The sequence below is a fragment of the Strigops habroptila genome, chromosome 12 (assembly GCF_004027225.2).
Source record: "Strigops habroptila isolate Jane chromosome 12, bStrHab1.2.pri, whole genome shotgun sequence".
Taxonomy (NCBI): Eukaryota; Metazoa; Chordata; class Aves; order Psittaciformes; family Psittacidae; genus Strigops; species Strigops habroptila.
The window spans coordinates 7,570,118-7,588,156 of NC_044288.2; the positions used below are offsets into that span (position 1 = coordinate 7,570,118).

At 49.4% G+C, this 18,039-nt stretch overlaps 1 protein-coding gene across 1 annotated transcript in view; it reads left to right on the forward strand.

Annotated features, from left to right (window-relative positions):
- Positions 1–5,068: 5,068 nt before the first annotated feature.
- PPP2R2B (protein phosphatase 2 regulatory subunit Bbeta) overlaps positions 5,069–18,039 on the forward strand; it is a 65,127-nt gene continuing 52,156 nt past the window's right edge. The window contains 2 exon segments of the mRNA XM_030503651.1: positions 5,069–5,093; positions 5,237–5,314. Of these exon segments, the coding sequence (XP_030359511.1) occupies positions 5,084–5,093; positions 5,237–5,314 (88 nt within the window). The 5' untranslated portion in view covers positions 5,069–5,083.

Here is an 18,039-nt window from a genome sequence, read left to right on the forward strand (position 1 = left end):
TGTCCCTACAAGCCCTTGTCCAAAGCCCCTCTCCAGTTTTCCTGTAGCCCCTTTAGCTGCTCTAAGGTCTCCCCTTCATGAGCCTTCTCTTCTCCAGGCTGAACCAGCCCAGCTCTCTCAGCCTGGCTCCAGAGCAGAGCTGCTCCAGCCCTTGCAGCATCTCCGTAGCCTCCTCTGGACTTGCTCCAACAGCTCCACGTCCCTCTTGTATTGGAGGCCCCAGAGCTGGATGCAGGACTGCAGGGGAGGTCTCACCAGAGCAGATTTCCCATCCCATTGTTCATACTCTTTGGGCACCGGCTTTTCCTCTCATTCCTGAGTGCTCAGAGCAGGCTCAGATTCCCAGGGCTCTGAGGGAGAGCAGTCCTTGTCCCAGGGCAGCTACAAGTCAGAGTAATTATCCTATTTTAGCCATATTCACGTGTTACTTGGAGAAGAACCAACACGTTGAAGCACAGCTCAGGTCCCCCTAAACTTCTCAAATTTTAGTCAAATGCACCAAATCAAATTGTCTGAAAAATAAACACATGGGCTGCAGGAGGAGAAGGAAGCTGGAGTCACCGCAGAGCTGGACCAGGGGACGCATCCTCACCAGCCCTGGGATGAGAACCTTGCAGGGCCCTGAGGCTGGGCAGCTCCTGTCCCCCCTGCTCACCCCTACAACACAGATGGGAATCCAACAGCTACCACACAGACACAAAACAATGAAGCGGCTGAAATAAAAGCATCTCTGCTGGGCAGGATGAGTTCCTGCTGCAGGGAGTGTTTAATGATTTATCTACAGCTCCAGCACCGGAGAGGCTCCAGCCTCCCTTCCCTGCCCAAGGTCAGACTTCACCTCTCAGAGCATCCCCCTGTGCTATTCTGCGTGTTCAAAACAGCTTCTCCTGAACGGTCTGAAATTTGCTGCAGTGAGGATCCTTCCTATTTGATCTCTCACAGCAGCAATTTAAATGAAATTTGATTTTGGTTTTGCCTTAAGTTGTTAGAATTCTTTTCTAAACATTATTCTTAAGATTTTATTTCCAATAAAAGGCAGAACCCAAGACAAAACCAGGACAGTTACTGGCATCAGAAGTGAAAAAGTTGTTCTCTGCAGAGTGGGTCATCTGGAGAGCTTCAGTATCTCTGTATGTTGGCAGAGATAAAATAGTAAAGCTGAATTTCAGAGCAGGCCAACGGAACAGGAGAAGGCAGCTCTGCTGCAACAGCTTCTGGGGAACAGCCAACCTCTGCCCCGACCAGCTCCAGCCCAGCTGGCGCTGCCCGGCACTGCTGGGAAATGGGAAAATGCTGCTCGGCTCAGAGCTGGCTGGGAGCTGGCCGGGATTCATTTTCCATGGCAGACAGAGGCTCGAGTCCTCAGCCGGAGCTTTGCCTGGTCTGCAATCAAAACAACAAAAAAAAAAAACAGTAAAATTTTGCCCTCAGTTTTCTTAAGAAACGGAGCTCTCCCAGTCTGCCAGCTCAGAACCAGGAGGCACATCCCGGTAGAGGAAGTTTTTCAGTGGGAACGGAAAATGGAACTTTGTCCCAAAAGCAGACACCCATTTACTGAACTTACCTGTGTAACATGGCGCCATGGCACAGGACAGGGGCACTGTGTACAGGGAATAGTGAACTGCAGTTTATTTCTCTGCTGCCCACAGCTGTACTCACAACCCTCTTTCATTGCTACTGACACCCACTTGTCCAACTTTGGAATTTAGGGAAAGTGCTGGAAATTTCCTCTTATATGTAACATATGGCATGCAGAACTGTCATATCTGGATCCAGACAACTACCTGCCTGAGAGGGAAATGAAGCTGCCACCTGGCCCATGTGTACCTATGAGCTACCTGTCCGAAATGCACGTTAGAGCTTACACCAGAGTCTTTGTATAGATTTTCCTTAGGTTTCTTACAACAAAATCAACACTTCCTAGCAGGCAGACCTGAGAGCAGCAAGACCAAGAGGAGATCAGGACTCAGGCATGCCACAGCAGCAGATGCCCTGTCCCACCTCAGGCTCCCACCACACAGGGACACCGCTGGGCATCAGATGAAGGTGTGCTCCTGGTGACATGTCAGCGCTGGGAAGCAGAAGGGATGTTCCGAGGTGCAGCAGTGCTCACTGTGGAGCTGTGGGGCTGTGGCTGCACCGAAACATGCTGAGCAGAACCTCGGTACCCCTACGGCACTGTCGTGGGGACCAGCCACCACCAGCCTCCCGTGGCTGACACGGGAGCACCAAGGCAGATCTCTGGTGCCTTCTAATGGAGATGAGGCAAGGCTCAGCCCTCTCTAGAGGCTGCTGCGACAAACCAAACACCCTCCACTAACACACTGAAATCCTTCACTCCTACCCAGCCTGTGCGCACAGGGCAAACCCTCCGGCTCTGCGAAGGACAGGGGGAGCGAAGCACCTAACTGCTGCCACTGAATTCAAACATTAAAGAAAGGTTTCTTCTCTTTTACTCTTTTACAGTTTTAACTATTCAGCCAACTATATTTTTGCTTCAAGTACCAAACTGATTTTTAGCATTGGCTTACAAAAATAGGGAAGTTCAGCCATATTTACAGTATGTATTTCCCAGAACCTTAAGCCCTAAAAGAAGTGCAGTTATACTCAGCAGCCATCTCAGCTGTAACCCTCTGGTGAACTTTAACATTATGGTATGTCTTTCATGCGTCAGATTTAATATTCATTGCTGGCATGTCTTGTGGTTTAGGTGGGCTCCCTTTCACACGGGTGAAACTTCTACTGAATTGGAGGTGTCTTGTATACGTTGCAGGTGGATGCTTGTTCAAAAGCATAGGTGTTGATATACATATAAAAGCATAGGTATCGATATACATATTTAATCGAGATTAAACTGGTATGTTGAATATTTAACTCTGCTTCATTTAGTTCCCCCAGAGCTTTCCTGCCGCTGCCCGGGGACAGCAATTCTGCCGTCAGCCACAGCGGGTCACTGCGGGCTGATGCTCCCCTCTGCAGGGCGAACAGACGAGCAGCACCTCCTGCGTTCAGAGACCCCCGCTCAGAGTCACCGCTGAAGGTGAAGTCTGCTCGAGGCGGGTGTCCAGAAGGAGGACATGCTCTACGGAGAAGAATACTGGGTAAAGGCATGTGTATATCAATGCAAGATTAGCTGAAGCCCCATATTTCTCCTATAATACTGCTCCTGGTAAAGAGACTGTAAAATCATAACGTTTTGCACAAATCCACTGGCAACAGTGTCCTTTTCCCTGTCTCTCTATAACATACAGTCAAAGTACCAGCTCTAAACGTTACCCATTTGTCTTTTGCTAACGTGATCACTGAACACAAATCATATTTCATAGATGGAATGTATTTCACCAGCCTGAGCTTTGCCAGCAGCAGTTGTTGGAGAGTTCTGTAATAACAGTAAAACTCGCCATGCTTTTCTGTCTGGTTGCAGGACTAAAAGGTGGCAACTCTAAAGGTTTCAGTTTTCCCCAGATATTAACACAAGGCTCCCTTTGTTATCCTCATATCTCCTCATTCTTCTCAACTTGTTGTCAACTTGTTCTGAACTCTGGAGTAGTGGACTAGGAAGAACATGGAAGAGCAATCTTGAGACACAGGTTCCCGACTTCCCTTCAATAAGCAGATCCCCCTGCACAGCACAGTATCTATACTGTGCTGTAACTGCAATTTTAAACTAGCATGATGAGGTATCAATACTTGTGCAAAGTCAGCTGCAAAATCCACTCAAAGAACAGGGTGTATCAGCTTCTACCAAACCCATTTGTCTTCCAGCTCAGTTATCTCTACATAGTATTGCACTCAGAGCTACAAATGCACTGAAGACATCTTAAGAGCCATAGCTGGAGTGGGAAAGGGAGAAATGAGCAATAAAAGAAATAAGAGGTATATGGAGGCTGCTCCCCCTCCCCAGGTCCCTTCTGGAACAGCACACAGAAGTTTACCTTGTTTTATTGTCCCACAGGCCTTGAACTCAGCAAAGGATGTGTTCAAGCTTCCCTGGGCAACCTGTGCCAGTGCCTCACGACCCTCACAGGGAAGAACTTCCTCCTTATATGATTATATTACTCTTAATACATATGATATATATTGACTTGTATTAATACACAAAAGCTTATAACGATTTAAATAAAACCAGACAGAAATCTCTCAAAGACATTTGGGTAGGCCATGATATAGTCCAGTTAACTCAGTTATATCTCCGACTATCCATTATCTCCCAATCCCATGTTTTCCTTTTCTTTTGCAGAGAAGTAACAAGTTTGAGACTCCCATGGCACAACCCCCTGACAGAGTCCCGTATCACACTTGCTGACTGTGGAACACATTTTCTGTGCCATGTTCCACCTGGGTGTGAAGGGGTAAGATGACATCTCCTGTCCTCACTGCTCCATTGTGCTGCTTTCTTCATGTCTGGAAATTGCTTCTAGTTGAAATGTGTGTTAGGATAAAAGGAAGCAAATTGTCCTTTGAGGTGGTGGAAGTTTTGTGCTGTAGTGAAAACTGCATTACAGAAAGGGAAATTCTGCTGAGCTGTCAAGAAAATGAGTAGATAAAATCCTGATTTCTCTCAGAGTGGCTTAACACAGAGTATTGCTACAGCAGCAAGCACAGCTGAGAGAGCCACAGCTTGATAATAGGGCTTATAATAGGAACGCCCATAGCATTCTTTCAAAGCAACTACAGTGCATGTCTCATTCCAGATGAAATTTGATTATGATATTATGATGTCCTGTAAAGAGGCTTCATTCTGCTTGGGTTCATTGCCAAGCAGTTCCCACTACACCATGACTGGAAGAAAAATTGTTGTGGTACTAAGAGTAGCTGTCTTTTTCAGTTTCCCTCTGTCTCTAACGGTGCTGGGAATGATGGGGGCATTAGTATTCTGGTGAAGGGAGGCTGTGACAAAGGCTGTGACTAAGGGGCCTCCTGACTCCTCTGTGGTGCTGCCAGTGATGTAGAGGGGACGGGCTCCAATTGCACCGTTTTCGAATTAGCCCTGCCATGGTACGGAGAAAACAGACGCGCGATTCACAGCGCAGGCACGATGCCTCCAGCTCTGCAGGGCTAGCCTTGCACTTCGTGTGGAAGAATGGTACCAGGTGAGCAAACATGTATCTTCATGCAGGGATCACAGACATTTGTGTGCCAGCTTGTATGTGCGTGTGTGTTCATTTTAAAAAGGACAAGTTATATCCCAATGTGACTGTATCTTACCTCCTTTCTGCATGTGTTTCCCTGGCAGGACTTGGAAACTTCATGCAGGATGTGCTGTGGTGCTTTAGTCAAGTGAAAGGAACTATAGATATTGGGGTGGCAGAAGGTAAGTCTATTTTTCCTTTTGTTGCTGCAATCAAAACCGACTCGATTGTCATGTACATCAGTCAGTGTGCAGGGAGGTGTTCGCATGTCAGTGGGAACTGCTGGCAAAGTTACACTCTTACCGTTCTGCCTTCATTATGTACTTCTGCATTTGAAAGAGATGGGTCTCTAAAATTAGTTATTGATCAAAAACAGTCATTGAAAGCATTATGGCTTAATCACATCAACAGTCTTCGAAATAGATTTCCTTTTGGTTTTCAGCTGTTATTTACAGAATTTTTCAGAGAATTACAAGACAGCCTCTCCCATTATGACATCTGTGACTGGAATTGGTTGGATTCTGGTTTTGAGTAACTTAAGTGTAAATTGGTGCTTTTTCTTGTATCTGGAGTTAAAATAAATTGCAGTGCATACAATTCTACAGACAAGAATCTGTGTGGGACGGACTGATGTGGGCAGTCGCGGGATTTGGGAGCACAAAGACATCCCCTTCCATGATCAGTAGCTTTCAGGGTGGTTTGTGCTCCTCACTCACTTAGGCACTTCTGCCTCTGCAAGCACATCTGTTCGGCATTTAGCCAAGATGTGGACTGCAAAAGCATGGACAATTGAAAAGAACTAAATGCATTCAATTTTCCTGACTTTAAAGTTGAATTTTCCTGACTTTAAAGTTGAATTTATCCATTCAACTTCTTCCTATGATTGTCTGGTTTGAAAGTCTTACGAGGCATTTTCCTACATTTTCTTATTCTCCTTTCACGCTTTCATTTTCCTTTCTCTTATTGTATTGCCCATTAATACATTAGCTCTTTTCCCTTGCCATTTCATATTTTATTCCCCATTTCTTTATCCTTCAAGGATAACTGAAGCCTTGATCTCACCCCTCTTCTCTTAACCCTCCCAGTAGAGGCAATGGTTTTGCATGTTGTACAGTGAGCGTGGTAAAACACTGGCACAAGTTGCCCAGAGGGTTGGTGGATGCGCATCCCTGGAGAAGGAGCAGGTTGGGCTGTGTGAGGTGGGTGATCGTGTCGGTGGCACAGCAGCAGCACTGGAGGTGCCATCTGTGTGTACCACGGTGTGTGCTGCCCTGCTGTCACAGTACACACCTGCATGTGCAGAGAGTAAACTGTGTGCAGAGAAAGGAGAGGTTGTGACTTCAGAGACAGTCACTCACATTTCCAGCCAGTCTATTAAATAATCTCGTTATTGAGTCATACACAAACACACAAAGTGACTTGCCATGAAAAGTGCGTCATAAAAGACTGTCTCTTGTTTCCTGGCATGGACCTGAGATACCCAATAGCACTTGATCTTCTGCCTTCACTCTCTGGGATGCAGAGTGAGCTGTCACCTGTAGGCAGAACAGCTTTGCATAGCTCGCAGCTCAGACCTGTTTGGTTTTCCACATCCAGAGAGGGCATTTTGAATAAAGAGAAAGATACTGTAGTGAAACAGAGAGCTTCTCGCTTCACTGGGAGCGAAGAGCACAGGTGCTCTGCATCTCTTTAAAGTGTATAAATGCAGTCATGCTGCCACCTGCCAAAGGCAGCAAGATTAGAAAGACTGCAGCTACAGGATGAGACCTAACACCAGAACTACTTGGGGTTCCAAGAGGCAACAGCAGCAGGCAAGAGCAGTGAGTGGCTTGGTCCTAAGTCAAAAACTTGTCTATAGAGTAACTAAGGAGCTCGAAAACAGGGGGGTGAGTGTTGGCAGCACGTTGTTTCCCTCACACCTGCCCCCTTGAGGCTGTGCTCTTTTCCATCCCGTGCCCCTGAGCAGGCTGTGGCAGAGCGTGGAGTGTGCTCAGATGCGAGAGGTTTCCGCCTCGAGGAGCGGGTTGTGGTTGGAAAAGCGTTGGAAACGCTGACCCGGGTCTGTTCCCCTTCTCAGTGCTGCCGGTTCAGCTGGGGGGCCCGAGTCCGGAGCACTGCCTCGAGGGGGCCGTGCCGTGTTTTTCTGTCGCGGTTTGATGTGTGTGTCGTGGTGCGGGGGTCCCTCTCCCCCCGCTTTACTCTGTTCCCCCGGCCGGCCCCTTGGATTCGGCGCCCGGTTCTGGAGCAGCGGCCCCGGCGGGTCTCGCGGTGCCGGGGCCGTGGGGCGCGCTCGGGGCTTGTAGGGGCGGAGAGCAGATTTACCGCAGGCCCGGCTCTCCTGCCCCCGGCGCATCTCCCTCCTGCTGCCGCCGTCCCGGGCAGCGCCGGCCGCGCCTGACAGCGGCGGAGGCAGCGCCGGGACACCGCGGCGGAGCCCTCCCGCCCTCCCGGTGCTGGGGTGCGCGGCCGGGCGCGGTGCGGGGTGTGCGCGGGCAGGACGGGCTGAGTCAGCGCTACCGGCCGCGCCTCTGCCGATGCGGCGGGGCCGGCCGGGCCGGTGCGCTCGGCTCTGCCGCCGGGCCGGGTGCGTGGGGCCCGCCCGGGCGGCTCTCCGCAGCGAGCCCCCGCCGTGTAGGTTGCCCGGGCCCCGGGGGTCCTCATGGCCCGAGCAGCGGCTGCGTTCCTCCCCTGTAGAGTTTCTTTTAGTGGTTTGTGGGTTTTTTCAGTCTCTGTATGGGTTTGTTTCCTCTTTCCCCACTCGCGGTTCGGAAGATGAAATGCTTCTCCCGGTACCTGCCGTACCTCTTCCGGCCGCCCGGCGCCGTCCTCTCCTCCAGCTGCCACGCGGAAGGTACGGGCAGCGCGCGGTGGGACCGGCGGTAACGGGCCGCTCGTCGGGGAGCGGGTTGCGCCCGGAGGCGCGGCGGGGAATGGCCCCGTTTGTCCTGATGGTGCCCCGCGGGTCGCTGCCGGCCCTGCCCAAGGCGGGGGAGCAGCAGGACCGGGCCGAGGGAGACGTTCCGGTTGTGGTGCAGCGCGTTTGTCGGGTTTGTAAATGTGGCCTTTAGTTCATCCGCGTGTTCCCGATAAAATGAAACCATCGTGCGCAGCGCTGCCTGCGTTTGATTCCTGGCGCCCTTTCCCTCCCTCCGTCAAGCCTTTTCCCAGGTCTGGGCAAAAAGAGCTCTGCGGTATTTGGGAAAACCGAAGTGTTCTCAGCAGCGTTTGAACTCTGTATCCTCTGTGTAGGAATGCAGAGAACCGGGTCCGTGTTAGCTGAGGTTCCCTTCAGGGCACTTCTCCTGCAGGAAGGGCTCCGTGCTGGTACACAGTCCCCCGCGGTGCCTGTGTGTTTGCTGTCAGTCAGCTTCGTGGATCATCTGCAGCCGTCCAAACAGCTCTGTGGGATCAAAATTTCGTATTGCTGCTCTCCCCTACATGGAACCACGCAATATTCCTTGTGTGCCTTTCCCGGAGTTGGCTAATGAAGGAAATCCTTTCCTGACACCCAGCTTTGTACAGACGTGTTCATCTGATCCAAGTCTGTGCATGGATGGACCTGCCAGCCACACCCATGAGCCACGGGAAGATTCAGCTGGATGCAGCAGGGATGTGTGCTATGGCTGGTTTGGAGAGGATTTGCTCTAGGCTCTGCCCACAGTGTGCCTCTAGTGAAAGAGAAACTCTGTGGGGTGCACCTACCACGGCTCCTGATGCCGTGCCTGGAATGTCCTGAGACTGAAGATGTGGAGTGGAACGGTCAGGCTGGAAGGACTGGACAGAGGATGATGCTTGAGGCTAAATTATTACATCTCCTGTGGCTGCTGTTTTAGCCCAAGCAGACAGTATAGAGATTTTGTCTTGATTTTATTTTCTCCTAAGTTCTAAGTAGATAAAATTATCCTGATAAATAACTCGCCCTAACTTTGGAGTTCTTTGAAAATTTCTCTTAGCAGAGGATACTTAGCTAGGTAACCTCCAGGGGAAAAGCCTTTGAATTAAGAAAAGAATACTCCTTCCCGCAGATGAGGAAGCAAGCACAAAGATGGGAAGTGAGTTCTCTAAGGTCATACGATTGCTGAACTTTGAGTCATGCATATATTTTTTTCATCCAGAATTCAAAGAGAAATGTATTTTTGTGCCCTTTTCTGGGTGGGGTTTGAAACATTACCTGTTGTGCAGATTTAATTGATGATTAGATGTGTGATCATTATTTCCTCCCCTTAAAATCTGCTGTTGTGCTTAGGAGATCTTTACCTGCATTATTAATTTGACAGGCAAACAACTTGAAATAATTTTCAGTAACTTCCAGATTTTTCTGGCTGGCTGGCTGAGCAGCCGCCCTGGGAGCTGCATGAGCGCAGAGCAGCTGCAGTGCTGGGCAGAGGACACGGGATGAAAGGCAGTTTAGTAAATAGGTCTTAAATAATAATTGGTGTAAATATTACACATCTGAAAATGAATGTGTCTTTCAAGGCCTGTGAAGAACGGCCAGCACCCACGCCCGGGGGCTCTGCCAGAGCTGCAGCTGCAGCAGAGGCACAGGACAGTGACTGTTGGTGAGGATGGGCACCAGCCCGTGGTGCAGCTCCACTCTACCCGCGTACAGAAAGCCTTTGTCCCCATCCCCGTCATCCCAGAGAGAGGGCAGAGCCTGCCAGAGAGAGGGCAGAGCCTGCTGGAGTTATCCTGAGGGCATGCCAGGGCGACCCCTGGCTGTCAGACCCATCCCAGCATGGTGCCCACTGCTGCGGCTGTGCCAGACACGAGTCTGCAGGGAGCCGGGTGAGCAGCAGCGAGCTCTGCTCCACTTCCAGCAGCTGGGAGCTCCACTGAAGGTCCTGAATTACCCTGGAGTAAACCCACATAAATTAAATTTGAAGCAGTGTTAATACCACAGAATGGTATGTGCATTAGAGGTACAGCAAGATTGTGTAAGTATGCAAATATGGCTTGGTGTAACTAATAGTCTATAATTACATGAAGAGAGGCCATTAGTTTAGGGCTGATGGAGGAGAACACTGAGTTAAGATTGAGCTTTCTGCAATAATTGCATTTCCTGATTTAGCTGTTCTTTAATTTCTCTGAATGCCACACCAGCCCTTGCCTTTTAGAGAATATCAGACTTGCTCTAATCTCAGTTCTTATATTAATAAGGACTTGCAACTCATACAGGAATCCAACTGCTTGGTCTGTCCTTTCCATAACAGTAAATGAGGGTAACATTGTGTGGCCATGGAGAAACGGACTGTTGCTCGAGGGGAAAAGAGGTGAATTCCCTATCCAAAATGTTAGGCACGATGAAGCATGGTATGTGAAACTATTTCACCTCCCAGTGAGCTTATGGCTTTGTTTCTGTTACCTCCATTTCCCTTCATTTGTGGAGGAGGCAAATTGCAGAGCCCTGCCCAGCTGTTCCAGCTGTCACATACAGAGATCGCTTCTTACAGTTACACTCTTCCAGTTCATTTTTTTGGCCACAGGACACAGTAAGGGTAAGATCCTTGGTTTCTGTCTAGATGGTGATGCTCTGGGAGCACTCTCATTCGGGAAGAAGCGAACGATCCCCTATGATTTTTCGGTTCGGAGCTCAGCTTGAAGTCTCCCAGCCTCGGGAGGGGTCACGCTGCGCCTTTGGGCCGCTCGCAGCGCAGGCACTTGGGACACCAGCGGCCGCGCTCCTCGGCCTCTCTCTGCGCTCAGGATCCCGACGGCAGCGCGGGGCGGTCGCGGCTCGCCGGGACTCATCTCGAGTCCCGCATTTCCCAATCGGAGAACGGGAAACGGGCCCGCTCCTCCTCCGGCCGCGCCGGTCGCGGCAGAGCCCTTCGGGCCAGGCTGGAGCCGCGCTCGCCCCGCTCGGTGCCGGTGTGGAGGTCCGGCGGCGGCCTCACCGGGTGCAGGGATTCCCCCCGCCGCCCTCTGCGGCCCGCGGGAGGTGGCACCGGCCGCTCCGGCTGCACCTTTCGCCTCTCCCCCGCGGGACACCGACACCGTCACCGCCGGGACCGGGACCGGGGCTGGGGAACGGCCACCGCAGCTGCAGCGGCTCCCTTGTTAGGGACAGGCGAAGGGCGAATGGCTTAACCTGCCAGAGGGGAGACTGAGATGAGCTCTTAGGCAGAAGCTCTTCCCTGTGAGGGTGCTGAGGCGCTGGCACAGGGTGCCCAGAGAAGCTGTGGCTGCCCCATCCCTGGCAGCGTTCAAGGCCAGGTTGGACACAGGGGCTTGCAGCAACTTGGTCTAGTGGAAGATGTCCCTGCCCGTGGCAGGGAGTTGGAACTGGATGAGCTTTAAGGTCCCTTCAGCCTAAACCGTCCTGTGAGTCTATAATTCTCCAGTAACAACCACTGCTGAGGGGCTTTTATCAAGAATACTTTCATGTGTGGCAGCTCCACCCCATCACTGGAGCAGTTTGACCAGGGTTTCTGTGCTGGGATGTTGCTCCTGGTCCCACCGACCAGACACCTCCACACTAGTCTCTGGGCTGCCCGGTGCCAGGGCTCCCCGCAGTTCCGCACATCAAACCACCCCAGCAATAGAAAGAGCTGTGTTAAGCGTGCACATCTGAAGCTCTAGAGATATTTCCGTTATGTGACTCTGTTTCATTCACTGCAGATGGGTTCAGCTGTAGCCTCACAGTGTTCCCATGTCATCTATATTTAGTTAGTGCTTAAATCAGCACAAAGGTACCTTCTGTCATCCCTCCCGCTCCGAAGAGACCTGATTGCTGTTCGGGGTTGTGCAGCTAGAAATGCTTTGGAGCCGGGGGGTGGGATGCAGCTGCTGGGCTGAGCTTCTGAGCAGGGTGCCTGCAGCGGGCTTGGGGTGGGGTTAGTTCAGGCACTGTGGGCAAAGCAGGTTGTGAGAGTGGCCAGGGTAACCTGCCTGTAAGAAAAATCAGGAGAATTGTCCCCACCACACACAGCTTTGCCCGTGTGCTGGTGGGATTGCCGGATCCGCTTTCCCAGCACCATGGGCTATGTTTGGCACAGACCACAGGCACAGCTCAGGGACTATAACCAGGCCTGGATGTGGTTCAGCTGCTGTCCTGGGCTGGCAGACCCAGTGGTGAATGCCCAGTGACCACCTCTCAGTTCTCATGTGCTCTCTGCACTGAGCCCACACTGGGATGTCACAGGTGGACAGTGGGCACAAAGGGCCACCAGTCCATGTGTAGAGACAGGGAAAGCATTCCCAAAAGCAATAGTCTGGGGTTTAGCCTTTCCTTCCTCTGCAGGCAGCTTTGCTAAAGCAAGGTCACCAAAAACATCTCAGAAATCCCTTCAATGTCGTGATACCATGGTGAAACTGTGCAGTTGTATTTGCTGTACATGAGGCCCCGTTCTTACCAGGAAAGCCTTAGGTGCACCAGTGACTGTGTGACAGCACCTCAAACAACCATGTGTGATACTGTACTCTAAATAATTTTCTAATGTGGATATAAAAGAAAGGCAGGCTGTTGTAGGCTGATCTTGCTATATTTGGGAAATAAATGCACTATCAGCTTTGTAAAGCCATATGGTGGATTTATTCACATCAGCAGTTCCTTTCAAATGCAAGTTCGTGGCAGTCAGTAATACATTTTCCAGCATACAGCTCAGCACTCTTTTTTCCTTTTTCCTTTTCTAGCATGTGATCAGAGAGCCGAGGCTGTGGCTCTGGGCAGCATGTCTTCAGCAGTAGAATTAATCACACACATTAGCGTGTTCTTACAAACCCCTGTGGACTTCATCACCAGTTTTCATCCCCGTGCGTTTTCAGTGCTGCTTTTTCCCCTTTCTGCGCAGTGCTGCACAACAGTGTGACTTTCCTCTGGAAATGGGGCTTGTGAGACCGCTGTGGCCATCAGGCCTGCTCACCTCCGTGACTTCTGACACTTGCTCCCACTCACCAGTCCTGGCTGCGGGCTGGAGTGTCCTGCTGGGGCCTCGGTGGCTATGCAGGGAGCAATGTGCTGAGCTCCTTGTCCTTGCAGCACTCAGTCCTTGCCTGCGTATGCCCTTGGGACTGTTGCTGGGTGCTGGAGCTTCTCTTGATACATGGTGGCTGATCTTGGCCACAAATCTTTCCCTTGTGCGTATTCTAGCCGCTTTGCCTACCTGGATAATGACACAGAGCTAAACAGTTTCAAAAAGGCCTTTTGAACATTAAGCAATGAATCTGCACAGCATCTTTATGAAGGGCACGAGCAGCAGGCTGGCCTGCTCTCCAGTGTAGATATGACAGTGGATGTTTTCTGCAGCCCACACAGGAGAGGGTCAAGAGTTGCCAAGAGATGCTTGTTTTCAGGAGAGATGCAGGACCACAGTGGCAAGTCCTATGTGCGAGCAGGTCCAGACCCAAAGACGCCTGGTGCAGAGCAAGGAGCAAGGCTTCACCCTGCATGTGGTGAGCAGGGTCTGCCTGGACCCACAGCGTGTCCCCAGGGGTTCTTGTGCCTCCCTTTCCTCATCTCGCTGGGGAGGTAAACAGTGCTCGGTCTTCTGGGGTGCTGTGCCCTCAGCGTGAGTGCACACAACTACATGGCAAACACGCTGCCTGCAGATCTACAGTCCTGCTCAGGCTGCCCTCAAATCTTTGTCTTCTCCTTTTTGTGCTGGCTTTGTGATTTTTGAAGGGTAGTTGTCCTTGAGAGGAAAGGCATTGCAGGTTTGCTGTGCTTGACATCAGTCTCCGTGTTGTCTAAACTTAAAAGCCATAAAAGTCACACTGATGAAATTTCATGTGTGGAAGACCACGGGGAATGTTTCTGATAGAATGTCATGGCCATATTTTTCTGACACAGAGTATGTGAGGGCAGGAGTGAGGGGAACTTTGCTGTTATACCCTTGATATTTTATTCTCATAAATTTGGGTCTCAGGAAAGTGGAGCACTGGAATGTCTTTGCCATAGTCTGTTGACACAAGCTATGTATGACGGTGCATGGATGGATCTAAAATAGACTCTGCAGTCAGCAGGATTATACCTGGCTCTGGTTGGTTGTGGCAGGCTGGAGTGGAAGGGATGAGAGAGGTGAGGTGCGGGGATTGCTTGGGACATGCTGGCAGGGTCTGAGAGCTGCAGTGTGAGTGGCTGCAGTGGCTTGGGGGCAGCGAGTGTGCGGTCCCTGTCCCAAGACACCCTTCGTGGCAGTGTGGGTCTGTATCACAGCAGGCAGCGGGGTGAGTTGCCAATGTGTGAATTCAGGGTAATTGTGCGCTACTGTCCAAGTCCCTTTTTAGTTAGCACAATTACTTGTTTTGGGTGGGTAATTGTGGTAAGGCTGCGCACAATCTGTCATCCAGCTAAGCATATATATTGCCTGAAGAACAGGCAGTCAGTGTTTCATGCCTCGGTGCTATGGTGAGCGTACAGAGCATGCACTGATGGGCTGATGATGTCCATGCTAATGAATCAATTACTCTCCATGCATGATGGTTCTTCCTTTAAATGTTCAGAAACTGTTCAAAAACATGACAAGAATGAAATCAGTTTTGTTTGTTAAATTGGATTAAAGTACCTGGATTCCCATGTGGACAGGGGCAATTGGATTCACTGTTACTTTGGATGTGGTTCCAGTCTCATCTTGCTGGGGATAGTTGTCTGGTTTAGGAAGTAATTTTTTGTAAAGGACAATAAAATCTTAACGATCACATCATCACATTGCAATGTATATGTTCGTACGTAATGTCATGCTGACCTCCTTGCTCGTATTGATACTACGTGTAATTCGGGAGGAGGCTTTGGGAAGGGCAGGTACAGCAGGGAGCATGTGCACATGTTCGTATACCCGTGTGTGGGGCCGGTCTGCTGCTTGATTCGTGGTTTGGTCGGGGCAATTAGATTTCCTTCCCTCAGGCATTTTATAATCTGTTTAACATAACACAGTCATTTGTCTTGTTTGCTCTCTACTTAACAGATGGATTTGTGGATTTCGTAATTACTATATGAACGTTAATCAGACGTGATATCTTTTATTAATTAACGGTTTTGCAGGTTTTTCCAAATGACATGAGGTAGATGATATGTAAATACTACTGACACACAAATATTAGTTTTACAACATTAGCGTTTTGAGAAGCTGTGCAAACTTTTAAGGCTCCCCGTGGTGTCTTTTGGGTTTTTTCCCCTCCCCTAAGCTACATTTCATGATTATTTTCTAATAGCACAGCTGAGTTTGTTCTGTTCATGGTTGGCCTCTCCTTAGTGTAAGGCAACCATAGATCTGGCTGACGTCCTAAGAATTCCCTATATTTATCCTGCCTATGTGGTGGTGTTCTGTCCCGTTTATATCTGTGCATGATACATCCTGTCTTTCCTCTTGGAGCTTTCCAAAAGTGAAACTCTGGTGATGAGTACAAAGGCTGCAGACCACACAAGAGTGGAAGCTTCTCCCACTTTGGCCACATTCCTCCCAAGTTGCCAGTTTCATGGGAGCCCTGGGAACGATCCATCAAATCTGAACACTGAATTTGAGGGGTTCACAGGGGGTGAGTGAATGGGAATGACGTGAGAGGGAAGGGCTGCTCTGAGGGCATTGCTGGCCACTCCTCTTGGGGTCCCTGTGAGATGCTCACATCTCCGCAGAGCCATGGCTGCCATCCCTTGTGCCAGCTCAGCTGTGTATACAGTACATACAGCACCAGAGAGGCGGGTGGATCAAAACATGTCTTGATGACTTCTTGTCATTTTTCCCATACCAAAATAGTTTCACACTTAAAATCTGCTCATTGTTAACCGAGGTGTGTGAGGCTGGGCTGGCTCTCCAGCACTCGCTGGATTTCAGGCTCAGTTCACTGCATCGCCCTGCCAACAGGCTGTGTCCTCCTGCCAAGGCAGCTGGGGAAGAAGCAGGGTTCCTGGGCAGCCCTGCGCCCGTGCTGCCTCGTGCTTTGTCACCCATCATTAAACTTCCAAGCTCCTATGAACGTTCAAGCAGTCAGCAGGCAGGTCAGTGCTGATGGGCTCTTGCTGTTGTCCAGTTTCAGTACCGCAGCCGACAACTTCTTTGTTTTGCCTTACCCAGATCTGTGTTATCCACCAGCCTCGTTCTGAGACCATCCACCCTTCTGATGGTTGTGAAACTCCAGCTAATCCTGGTGCAGGTCAAGACTGTTGCTCTACCAGACATGCAGTTTCCTTTTCTTAAGGGAATTAATCCTGTCTGAATGATTTGTTCTTTCCTTTTTACAAGGATGGCCAAGCTGCATCCGGGTGTTCTCCTCTCTTACACTGCTGGATGACATTTGAGGACAAGCAGAATGATTTTTATATAGTGATAATCCCAGCACCAAGTTTTACAGTTTTGCTGTAAAACTCACTGTGCTGGTGCTACAGGATATGGGTAACCCTGGTTTAATTTATACCGTGGTTTCATTACTTTTTGATGTAGCCCATGTTCAAATTAAATGAAGGCAGTCAATTAATTGCAGTTTAGGATATACAATTCAAAATGACCTAGATATGTTGGTGTCTCATACTGGCATACATCCTTTTAAATAAAATCCACCTCTGGGGCAATACAAGATTTTGCATATTTCATGCTACTTTAACAGAAATAAATGCTAAATAGTCATTCTCACAAAGAGTATCTCATGCCAGGATACTGAGGGAAGCTTCTGAGTGCTTGGTGTAAATCCACTACATGACAAACTTAGCTTTTTTTTTCTATGCTCAAACTGATCCTGATTTTTCCTTTCACTGTTTCTTGATCATGCAGCTGATTGGTAAACAGTTTGCAGACTATTGCTTTGGGTTTATTATTATTACTACTACTGAGGTGTGCAATTGTCACCTTTGCTCTGTGGAATTGTTTCTGCCTTTGGCTTGACAACTGAAATACTTTAAGTGGGGGGGAGATGCACGAGGATCAGTTTTTGGAAGCCACCTCACCCCCATACACACCAGCAGCAGCTGGAGCGATGTGCAGAGCCCGGCCTGTGAACGTCACCTTTTGTGGCTGAACAGGGCTGTTCAGGGCTGGGCTGTGCAGTGGCTGATGAGAAGCAAGTAACCTTCAATATAATGTCACAGTATCTGTTCCACTTCAGTTCACATGTTCCCCTCCTGTATGGTGACCTCATCTAACATAAAGCATTTTGGGAGAGGTACTCCTCTATGGAATAGTGGAATTAAATAGTGATTTTCCTCACCAACTGAAAATAAAACAGGAAAATCCAAGAAATAAAATACTGCCTTTATTTTTCTATTTTGTGCTCACTAGATCTAGTTATTCAGCCTTAGACTTCTCAAAATGGTTGTCTCGTGAACAATGTTCCCGTGTTGTCTTGCATCCTCTTTATCTCTTGTATTGCATTTCGCTGCAGCACTTTCGGGCAAGGAACTGATGTATCACACAGTGCCATGTACATTGGCTCTGTGCTCTTACATATATAGTTCCCAGGAGACCTGCACTGGTGTCTCATGGGGTTTCAGGCCTGGATACCCAACCAACACCACTCAGGTTTTGCCTTCCCACTGTCATGTGCGCTGGAGTTTGTTACTCCAGTTAAAAGCCAAACCCAAAGGAACAGGCAAAGCCGCAGCACTGGCAGAAGAGCTCACCTGCAGCACTGCTCAGAAGAGCTGATTTCAAGCAAGAACTTACTTAGCATAGACTCTGCTCAACTGGTTCAGATGCACCGATGCTGTAATATGTGGCCTTAATCTTCAGAAATGGCAAATCCTATTTACTGTGTAAGTATTTAAGCTAATTAAATCTCTGATGTGAGGAACACATGACAAACTGTTCACACTCTGTGCTGTAAAGGACATTGAAGTCTTGGACCTGCATGAAATATTCTGTGTCTCATTCCATTTTGGGGTATGTGCTCAGCACTGTATTTAGCAATAACATAATTTGGTAATAATAGAAAGACACCGAATATGTTATGGCTAGATCGTCTGTAGAGTAAAGGAAGAAGT